The following is a 12,027-nucleotide window of genomic DNA, read 5'->3' as shown; positions in this document are numbered from 1 at the left end:
AGTCCTCTGTCCTCCTCCTCTACCCTCCATCCAGACCATTACACCAGTCCTCTGTCCTCCTCCTCTACCCTCCATCCAGACCATTACACCAGTCCTCTGTCCTCCTCCTCTACCCTCCATCCAGACCATTACACCAGTCCTCTGTCCTCCTCCTCTACGCTCCATCCAGACCATTACACCAGTCCTCTGTCCTCCTCCTCTACCCTCCATCCAGACCATTACACCAGTCCTCTGTCCTCCTCCTCTACCCTCCATCCAGACCATTACACCAGTCCTCTGTCCTCCTCCTCTACCCTCCATCCAGACCATTACACCAGTCCTCTGTCCTCCTCCTCTACCCTCCATCCAGACCATTACACCAGTCCTCTGTCCTCCTCCTCTACCCTCCATCCAGACCATTACACCAGTCCTCTGTCCTCCTCCTCTTCCCTCCATCCAGACCATTACACCAGTCCTCTGTCCTCCTCCTCTACCCTCCATCCAGACCATTACACCAGTCCTCTGTCCTCCTCCTCTACCCTCCATCCAGACCATTACACCAGTACTCTGTCCTCCTCCTCTACCCTCCATCCAGACCATTACACCAGTCCTCTGTCCTCCTCCTCTACCCTCCATCCAGACCATTACACCAGTCCTCTGTCCTCCTCCTCTACCCTCCATCCAGACCATTACACCAGTCCTCTGTCCTCCTCCTCTACCCTCCATCCAGACCATTACACCAGTCCTCTGTCCTCCTCCTCTACCCTCCATCCAGACCATTACACCAGTCCTCTGTCCTCCTCCTCTACCCTCCATCCAGACCATTACACCAGTCCTCTGTCCTCCTCCTCTACCCTCCATCCAGACCATTACACCAGTCCTATGTCCTCCTCCTCTACCCTCCATCCAGACCATTACACCAGTCCTCTGTCCTCCTCCTCTACCCTCCATCCAGACCATTACACCAGTCCTCTGTCCTCCTCCTCTACCCTCCATCCAGACCATTACACCAGTCCTCTGTCCTCCTCCTCTACCCTCCATCCAGACCATTACACCAGTCCTCTGTCCTCCTCCTCTACCCTCCATCCAGACCATTACACCAGTCCTCTGTCCTCCTCCTCTACCCTCCATCCAGACCATTACACCAGTCCTCTGTCCTCCTCCTCTACCCTCCATCCAGACCATTACACCAGTCCTCTGTCCTCCTCCTCTACCCTCCATCCAGACTATTACACCAGTCCTCTGTCCTCCTCCTCTACCCTCCATCCAGACCATTACACCAGTCCTCTGTCCTCCTCCTCTACCCTCCATCCAGACCATTACACCAGTCCTCTGTCCTCCTCCTCTACCCTCCATCCAGACCATTACACCAGTCCTCTGTCCTCCTCCTCTACCCTCCATCCAGACCATTACACCAGTCCTCTGTCCTCCTCCTCTACCCTCCATCCAGACCATTACACCAGTCCTCTGTCCTCCTCCTCTACCCTCCATCCAGACCATTACACCAGTCCTCTGTCCTCCTCCTCTACCCTCCATCCAGACCATTACACCAGTCCTCTGTCCTCCTCCTCTACCCTCCATCCAGACCATTACACCTGTCCTCTTTCCTCCTCCTCTACCCTCCATCCAGACCATTACACCAGTCCTCTGTCCTCCTCCTCTACCCTCCATCCAGACCATTACACCAGTCCTCTGTCCTCCTCCTCTACCCTCCATCCAGACCATTACACCAGTCCTCTCTCCTCCTCCTCTACCCTCCATCCAGACTATTACACCAGTCCTCTGTCCTCCTCCTCTACCCTCCATCCAGACCATTACACCAGTCCTCTGTCCTCCTCCTCTACCCTCCATCCAGACCATTACACCAGTCCTCTGTCCTCCTCCTCTACCCTCCATCCAGACCATTACACCAGTCCTCTGTCCTCCTCCTCTACCCTCCATCCAGACTATTACACCGGCTTCTTACTGCTACAGCTGAAAGCAGCTCATGTTCAAACACTCCTAGGACATCCTCCTTTAAACCACACTCCATCTCTCTCTCTCTCTCTCTCTCTCTCTCTCTCTCTCTCTCTCTCTCTCTCTCTCTCACACTCCTAGGACATTCTCCTTTAAACCACACACAGCCCCTCTCTCTCTCTCTCCGAGGACATTCTCCTTTAAACCACACACAGCCCCTCTCTCTCTCTCTCTCTCTCTCTCCGAGGGCATTCTCCTTTAAACCACACACTCTCTCTCTCTCCTGGGACATCCTCCTTTAAAACCACAATGAGATGAGAAGGGCTGTCTGGTAAAATAGTAATAGTCCATTCATTGGTTGTTAATGGACTGGGTTGTGTTAATAGTCCTGTTTATTACCATTCAACCACAGCCCTGTGAGCCCTGGCCACATAGTGTAGAGTTACACCTCTACAACTGGCTGATAAACCAGGATCTGCGTCCCAAATGGCTCTCTATTCACCATATAGTGCGCTACTTTTGACCTGGGCCCATTGGTGCACTATATAGTGAATAGGCTGCTATTTCTGACACAGCCAATATGTTGTGGAATTCAGAGTGTAGAAGTTAATCCTAGTATTGTTTTATGTGCTGCTGCTTTGGTGTATAAGTGTTATTTTTTTGTGCCCCAAGTCAAGTGGCCCAGGAGGTTGACCACGTTGTCTAGTGAGATTTACTATCCTAAGCATTCCCCTAATCAATTATGTTGTGGAACATTCTGTTAGCACATTACCTACAATAGCCCAACCGCACAGGAAATCTCACAGGAATGTGACTTGTGACAATCTTACATACAAATCATTTTACTGCAACAACAACAAAAATAATATACAACTGCTGTACATTGAAATGGATGATATAGCTCATGAGACTATGTTGCAACCTAACGCATAACCAGTCACAACTACTCCTTGGATATACATTTGGACATTGATTCTGTTTCTACTGTATGTTCTTTGGTGTGCATTGGGGAGAAATATACATCCGGTAGGAATGTAAATGAGTAGGGCTATTTATGACTGTGATGTCGCAAGCCTTGTCTCTACTCCCCAGTACTTCCACTACAGTGGAAATATATTGATGTACAAATGGCTGGAGGATCACAATCACACACAAACCAAATGGAATCACAACTAAAAGTTCAAATATCGACGTCAACACATGTATTTTTGATCATTTAAAATGTAGGAGTAGCCTGTCCTTTTTAAGTCAAACCACAAGGGCAATGTTGCAAATAATATATTTAGAGAAGTGATATTTCAGCTCTCGATCACTCAGTTCTACGTCATTTATGTTGTTTTTTTCCAAGATGGCGTAGCAGTTCAGACGTCCTCTACCCTCCTCTTGTCGTGTCCCGTGTATATATATATTTACATATTTTTTTTTCTTCACTTATCTTTTTATATATATATATTTTTTTTAATTCTAAAAACTCAACCTCAAAGCACTCTCCTGCAACCCGCCTCACCAATTTAAAAAATAAAGTATTATTTACCTCATCTGAATTCCACAACAGAAGCTAGCAAGAGGTTAGCCATTTTCACTGGCTAACGTTGAAGTTCAGCTAGCCACGGTTAGCTGTCCTCAGCTATCCATTAGCTCGAAAAGCTATCGCCAGTTTTTGTACAGCGCGACTCAGACCAGAGCATACCGGACCTATTCTCTCTCCTTTCCCCGATTTCTACCGCAGGCTCTGGACATTTACACCTGGATCTTGCAGCTAACTAGCTGCTACCTGAGTGACTATTGGCAACGTCGGTCACGGAATTAACACACATTATTACGGAGCTAGCCAGCTGAAGAGTTCCGTCAGCCACTCCTGGGCTATTCCTGAGCTAGCCAGCTGAAGTGTCTCCTGGGCTACAACTCACCTATCCTGACCCGTTTTACTGCCGATGCGGAGCCCCATCGGGTCTTCACGACTGGACCACCGACGTTATCTGCCCGAGGGAGTTATCCAACTGGCCCCTCCGTCGCGACGTAACCTGATCGCCCATCTGCGGCCCGCTAATCGTTAGCTGTCTTTTCGGCTGCGATCTGAATAGGTCTATCGGACACTTTTCTTGGGCCACTATAACTAACTATTTTGCCAACTTGGACTGGTCCCCGCTTCCACACGGAACCCCACTAACCCACAGACGGAAACGCACGAGGTGGCTAAAAACAGACCTCCCTCCCATCTTCCACCAGCTTGCTAACTATGGCCCGGCTAGCTGTCTGAATCTCACTGGACCCTTTGATCACTCGGCTAAGCATGCCTCTCCTTAATGTCAATATGCCTTCTCCATTGCTGTTCTGGTTAGTGTTTATTGGCTTATTTCACTGTAGAGCCTCTAGCCCTGCTCATTATACCTTATCCAACCTCTCAGTTCCTCCACCCACACATGCTATGACATCTTCTGGTTTCAATGATGTTTCTAGAGACAATATCTCTCTCATAATCACTAAATGCCTAGGTTTACCTCCTCTGTACTCACATCCCACCATACCTTTGTCTGTACATTATACCTTGAAGCTATTTTATCGCCCCCAGAAACCTGCTCCTTTTTCTCTCTATTCTGGACGTCACAGACGACCAATTCTTATAGCTTTTAGCCGTACCCTCATACTTATTCTTCTCTGCTCCTCTGGGGATGTAGAGGTGAATCCAGGCCCTGCAGTGCCTGGCTCCACTCCTACTCCCCAGGCGCTCTCTTTTGATGACTTCTGTAACCGTAATAACCTTGGTTTCATGCATGTTAACATTAGAAGCCTCCTCCCTAAGTTTGTTTTATTCACTGCTTTAGCACACTCTGCCAACCCGGATGTCCTAGCTGTGTCTGAATCTTGGCTTAGGAAGTCCACCAAAAACTCTGAAATCTTCATCCCTAACTACAACGTTTTCAGACAAGATAGAACGACCAAAGGGGGCGGTGTTGCAATCTACTGCAGAGATAGCCTGCAGAGTTCTGTCCTGCTATCCAGGTCTGTACCCAAACAATTTGAACTTCTACTTTTAAAAATCCACCTCTCCAAAAACAAGTCTCTCACCGTTGCCGCCTGCTATAGACCCCCCTCGGCCCCTAGTTGTGCTCTGGACACCATATGTGAACTGATTGCCCCCCATCTATCTTCAGAGCTCGTGCTACTAGGTGACCTAAACTGGGACATGCTTAACACCCCAGCCATCCTACAATCCAAGCTTGATGCCCTCAATCTCACACAAATTATTAATGAACCCACCAGGTACAACCCCAAAGCCGCAAACACTGGCACCCTCATAGATATCATCCTAACCAACGTGCCCTCTAAATACACCTCTGCTGTTTTCAACCAAGATCTCGCGATCACTGCCTCATTGCCTGCACCCGTAATGGGTCAGCGGTCAAACGACCTCCACTCATCACTGTCAAACGCTCCCTGAAACATTTCAACGAGCAAGCCTTTCTAATCGACCTGGCCCTGGTATCCTGGAAGGATATTGACCTCATCCCGTCAGTAGAGGATGCCTGGTTATTTTTTTAAATGCCTTCCTCTCCATCTTAAATAAGCATGCCCCTTTCAAGAAATTTAGAACCAGGAACAGATATAGCCCTTGGTTCTCCCCAGACCTGACTGCCCTTAACCAACACAAAAATATCCTGTGGCGTTCTGCATTAGCATCGAACTGCCCCCGCGATATGCAACTTTTTAGGGAAGTTAGAAACCAATACACACAGGCAGTTAGAAACGCCAAGGCTAGCTTTTTCAAACAGAAATTCGCTTCGTGCAACTCCAACTCTAAAAAGTTCTGGGACATTGTAAAGTCCATGGAGAATAAGAACACCTCCTCCCAACTGCCCACTGCACTGAGGATAGGAAACTCTGTCACCACCGATAAGCCCACTATAATTGAGAATTTCAATAAGCATTTTTCTACGGCTGGCCATGCTTTCCACCTAACTACCCCTACTGCATTCAACAGCACTGCACCCCCCACAGCTACTCGCCCAAGCCTCCCCCATTTCTCCTTCTCCCAAATCCATTCAGCTGATGTTCTGAAAGAGCTGCAAAATCTGGACCCCTACAAATCAGCTGGGCTTGACAATCTGGACCCTTTCTTTCTAAAATTATCTGCCGAAATTATTGCAACCCCTATTACTAGCCTGTTCAACCTCTCTTTCGTGTCGTCTGAGATTCCCATAGATTGGAAAGCAGCTGCTGTCATCCCCCTCTTCAAAGGAGGTGACACTCTTGACCCAAATTGCTACAGACCTATATCCATCCTACCCTGCCTTTCTAAGGTCTTCGAAAGCCAAGTCAACAAACAGATTACCGACCATTTCGAATCCCACCGCACCCTCTCCGCTATGCAATCTGGTTTCAGAGCTGGTCATGGGTGCACCTCAGCCACGCTCAAGGTCCTAAACGACATCGTAACCGCCATCGATAAGAAACAATACTGTGCTGCCGTATTCATTGACCTGGCCAAAGCTTTTGACTCTGTTAATCACCACATCCTCATCGGCAGACTCAGTAGCCTTGGTTTCTCAAACGATTGCGTCGCCTGGTTCACCAACTACTTCTCTGACAGAGTTTAGTGTGTCAAATCGGAGGGCCTACTGTCTGGACCTCTGGCAGTCTCTATGGGGGTACCACAGGGTTCAATTCTTGGGCCAACTCTTTTCTCTGTATACATAAATGATGTTGCTCTCACTGCTGGTGAATCTCTGATCCACCTCTACGCAGACGACACCATTCTGTACACTTCTGGCCCTTCTTTGGACACTGTGTTAACAACCCTCCAGACGAGCTTCAATGCCATTCAACTCGCCTTCCGTGGTCTCCAACTGCTCCTAAACACAAGTAAAACTAAATGCATGCTCTTCAACCGATCGCTGCCTGCACCTGCCCGCCTGTCCAGCATCACTTCTCTGGACGGTTCTAACTTAGAATTTGTGGACAACTACAAATACCTAGGTGTCTGGCTAGACTGTAAACTCTCCTTCCAGACTCACATCAATCATCTCCAATCCAAAGTGAAATCTCGAATTGGCTTCCTATTTCGCTAAAAAACAATCTTCACTCATGCTGCCAAACATACCCTCGTAAAACTGACCATCCTACCAATCCTCGACTTCGGCGATGTCATTTACAAAATAGCTTCCAATACCCTACTCAACAAGCTGGATGCAGTCTATCACAGTGCCATCCGTTTTGTCACCAAAGCCCCATATACTACCCACCACTGCGACCTGTACGCTCTCGTTGGCTGGCCTTCGCTTCATAATCGTCGCCAAACACATTGGCTCCAGGTCATCTACAAGACCCTGCTAGGTAAAGTCCCCCCTTATCTCCGCTCACTGGTCACCATAGCAGCACCCACCTGTAGCACGCGCTCCAGCAGGTATATCTCTCTGGTCACCCCTAAAGCCAACTCCTCCTTTGGTCGTCTCTCCTTCCAGTTCTCTGCTGCCAATGACTGGAACGAACTACAAAAATCTCTGAAACTGGAAACACTTATCTCCCTCATTAGCTTTAAGCACCAGCTGTCAGAGCAGCTCAAAGATCACTGCACATAGCCCATCTATAATTTAGCCCAAACTACTACCTCTTCCCCTACTGTATTTATTTATTTTATTTATTTTGCTCCTTTGCACCATATTATTTATATTTTATCTCTGAACTTTCTTCAAACTACAAATCTACCATTCCAGTGTTTTTCTTGCTATACTTTATTTACTTTGCCACCATGGCATTTTTTTGCCTTTACCTCCCTTATCTCACATCATTTGCTCACATTGTATATAGTCTTATTTTTTTCTTTTTTTTTCTTCTACTGCATCCTTGATTGTATGTTGTTTTACTCCATGTGTAACTCTGTGTTTTTGTATGTTGTCGAACTGCTTTGCTTTATCTTGGCCAGGTCGCAATTGTAAATGAGAACTTGTTCTCAACTTGCCTACCTGGTTAAATAAAGGTGAAATAAAAATGTAAATTTTTTTTATGAGGAGACAAATAGTTGTTAAGAGAGTTGGTTAGAGCAGGAACTGAATATGTGTGTGTGTGTCTGTGTGACAGTGTGTGTGTGTACTTAACATGGCCGCAGTGCAGGATGTTACTCAGACAGATGTGGGCTTTTTACAGCCGGGTCTTTCGGACGTCCAATCCAATGAACTAAAACAGACTAGTGGCATTCAGTCAGAGTCATGTCACTCCTCGCTGTGGAGAGATGTACTAAAACATTTCACTAACAGAAAGAATGTTTTTAATTTTTTATACAACCAGATAGTCTAGATGGACTGTTTTAAAAACCCACAGGAATCAGAGCGATTCAATGTGACATTGGTTCTGGTTTAGACGGGTCAGAAGTTGCGTCCCACATTAGACCACTTTCACTGTATAGTGCACTACTTTAACCAGACGCCTGGTCAAAAGTAGTGCACTATATAGGGGATAGGATAAGTAGTGCACTATAAAGGGTTCCATTTAGGACAATACCTTGTAGACAAAGTGGCTGTTGAACTAGACTATTTAGGCCCTGTTCCAATCTCCATACTACCATATCACTTGGAGTACATGCTTCATACTAAGAGTCGTACTAGTGTGGACATTGGAATACAGCTTAGGGGTTGAGCCTGCCCTAAACCATATTCTTATCCGGTTTCATCAACATGTGAGGATTTCAACATAAAACATTGAGGGAAAGACAGATTGTTGAGGCATGTTCATGAATAATACATTAAGAAAGTTATGAGATCAGAAAAGACGGTTTTCATTATAAGGAGTTCATCATCTCTCATTCCTCTTCCCAGCACATGATGATATAAGATTGTTCCAGCATGTAGAACTAATGTGGTTGGTATCAACGTGGCAGACTGTCTGTCGTAACCCAGTCCTACGTCACTGCCAGCTGGTCTTCATTCACCGCTTGTTGCAGTAACAGGGCCGTCCACTAGATGGCTGTAGTTGAACACTGAACTGCTCTACTCAGTTGTTGTTAATCATGTTTGATGTGGGCTCTTTTTGGGCTGAGAAATAAAAACTACAAGTCCCATAAGCAGATGATCACTGGGGCCTGTTCAGGATGCAACTTTTTTTTTCTTCCAGAAAGAGATAGAAATGTATTGTTTCTCAAGTAGAATAGGGAATTGTGTTGGCTTTGTTTCCTTTCTGCAACGTCGTGAAAATATAACCTCACTGAATAGAACACACCTTTTGGAATAGTGAGGTAAGGTATTTATTTGGTAAGTAGAAATGTGAACTCAGATAGCATAAAGTATTGATGAAGCTCAATACGTCAATAGATGGTAACACCTTACCTGAGGGAGAAATATAAGCTTTTAATGGAAAATTACTGTGATTGAGTCAGAAATTGGCACCCTATTCCCTACATAGTGCACTAGTTTTGACCAGAGCCCTATGGGTCCTACTCAAATGTAGTGCACTAAAAGGAATAGGATGTCATTTTGGATACAGCCTGTATGTCGGTTTCCCTCTCACATAGAACACTTACATACAAATCACATGATGCTAAATAAAGACCCCAGTGATGTGGAATATAGGTTGTTTTATTTGTTAGAATTTAAAGAGTTTTAAAGAAGTCTGATTTGTTTTTATAGAATATGCAATGTATAATGCATTTTATATTTACAGATATTGTGTTATATATAAATGTCTGTAGAGTATGAATGATGTGTTATTCAGAAGAATTATGTCTTATTTTGACTGTTTAACATACTACTACATTTACTGAAACTATGAAAGAGTATATAACAGTAAACTGAAAAGAGAGAAAAACAACAGTCTTAAATGTACATTCAGGATCAAACCCTAGCTTGACATCAGGGGGTCTAACGTAATCAACGCAAAGAAAGGGTATGGGTTGGTCCCTGGGGAGACCAACTGACCCCTCTTATTGAAGCCATGAAGTTCAAGGCCGACTGTGGTACTGCAGGCTGTTGTTTCCAGAAAGCAGGATCTCCCATCATAGTGAATGGGAAAATGGTGATCTTCGTTGTCAATATTAGAGAAAAAACCCAACAAATAGCATTCAAACATAACCATGTTACCAATAATTGCTTATATTAGAACAGATGTATGTCCTTGAACCGATTATATAAAAAAAAATACAATTGTACAACGTTATATGGATAATTCAGTTGCTATGTTAGCCTGCAGTACCCCGGTCGGCCTTCAACTTGAGATACTCAAGTTCGTTGCAGGCAGCACTGAGCTAGCCTGCAACGTCCCTTCCTGGAGTAGCTCAAACTGTGCATGTTATGTCGACATACATATCCCCATGAGACGCCATTTTAGCAAGCTTAAACCCACTTCTTAACCTTCAAATGCGACATTGAGTCTTCACATAGGAATTAATGGTGTAACATCATCGACGGCTTTGTCCATTCATGTACAGTCAATGGTTGGTCCTCTAGGAAGATGTTTTGTGATATATTGAACCAGGGCTGGCCCTAGCTTTTTGGGGCCCCACACCATGCGGGTAAAACATTTTAGTGGTCCCCCTCTTGATGGCAAATATAAAGCAAATTTAAGTTTTAAAGTACATTTCCTGAAATTCAATGCATTTAGCTATGGGGCGTAGAGAAAATGTTGTGGTTTCAAGTCACATTTTCTGAAATTCTACACATTTTTCTTCACATGGGGCAGCCAGAAGATCTTGCAGATTTAACTCAAATTTCCAACAATTCTACAAATATTGTCATGGGGTGGAGAGAAATGATCAGTTTTAAAGCAAATTTCCTACAATTCTACACATTTTGCCATGACTTATGCCATGTTCATATGATATCTGAGTGAGAGTGACTTGACAAAATCAATGGAGGCCCCCTGGAGGTCAGGCGCCTGGGTACATGCTTGCCTGGTCATTAGTTGGCCATGATTACTACAAGGTCTAGACAGCTGGCTAGGCTAAACTTACCAATCTAAATAAATGTTTGCTGACATGAGCTAATTGAGTAACTTTCAGAGACTGACATTACAAGAGAAAAACTGCTGAAGCATTACCAAATTTAAAAATGTCACCTCGTGTATTCTATTTTAACTCTCAACATTAAGTTGACACTCCGACTGAGTGACCCTCTAGAAAGGTGCATTGTGATAGGATGACCCTCTAGCAAGGTGCATTGTGATAGGATGACCCTCTCGTAAGGTGCATTGTGATAGGATGACCCTCTAGCAAGGTGCATTGTGAAAGAGGATTGGCTGAACTATGCCTGTGAGTATCTTGGGCACGTGAACGCTGACGATCTCAGAGATCATCTCTGGATAGCTGACTCTGGTGGGTAGAGACTGGGCCTGGATAAACAGATCATAGGTGAACTGGTGCAGCTTCCTCACAATCTGAGAGCGAGAGAGAGAGTGAGGGGGGAGAGAGGGGGGAGAGAGAGAGTGAGAGAGAGAGTGTCAACTGTCAGTAACACCAAAGCGGGGGGGGTTGAACAGGTCAGGGGTTAGTGGTTAGGGGTAGTAGCAGGGCCGGCTCTGGGCATAGGCGACATAAGCGGTTGCTTAGGGCCCCCAGCCGCTACGGCCCCCAACCCCCAAAAATACTTTAGGAACTCAGTCGGGGTCTAAACTTACTGTTGAGAGTTATAATAGTAGAACACACAAGATCTGTTGCTAGAACGTGCAAAATTCTGACCGGATTACGTAACTAACCAAAGCGTCCGTTGCTATGCTGGTTGTTTGTTCTCCATTTTACCTCGTAGCGGTCGCGAAGGAAGGATGCGTCATATTAAGGTGTCTAGCTATAAGTTAAACCTGATCAATCAAATGGATAGGTGTAAGATATTATGGTTATTCCAAATGCCCTTAACTAGGTGTCTTCGCTAGACAGACACAGAGAGGGGGGAGGAGGAAAGTGAGAAAGAAAGGATGAAAGTGAGGAGAGAGGGAGAGAGGTGGGAAAATAATGGAAGACAGAGACAGATGAAGAGAGAAACAGAGAGAGAAAAACAGCAGTGTAAATGTACTTAGACTAGAGTATTTCAACACCTCTTCTCTTCCAACTTGTTAGGCAATCATATCTACCTACGGGGGAAGGATGGCCAGCCGCACAGGAGGGCGGAGGAG

General features: G+C 45.5%; 1 protein-coding gene across 2 annotated transcripts in view; it reads right to left on the bottom strand.

Annotated features, from left to right (window-relative positions):
* Positions 1-9,487: 9,487 nt before the first annotated feature.
* Positions 9,488-12,027, bottom strand: part of LOC106611952 (progesterone receptor) — a 46,277-nt gene continuing 43,737 nt past the window's right edge. For both annotated transcript variants that reach the window (XM_045724162.1, XM_045724163.1), the window contains exon 9: positions 9,488-11,295. In XM_045724162.1, the coding sequence (XP_045580118.1) occupies positions 11,128-11,295 (168 nt within the window). In that variant the 3' untranslated portion in view covers positions 9,488-11,127. The remainder of the gene's footprint in view (positions 11,296-12,027) is intronic.

The sequence above is a fragment of the Salmo salar genome, chromosome ssa09, assembly GCF_905237065.1.
Source record: "Salmo salar chromosome ssa09, Ssal_v3.1, whole genome shotgun sequence".
Lineage (NCBI taxonomy): Eukaryota > Metazoa > Chordata > Actinopteri > Salmoniformes > Salmonidae > Salmo > Salmo salar.
The sequence above is the reverse complement of the archived record's forward strand: the minus strand, read 5'-3'. Positions and strand labels throughout refer to the sequence as shown.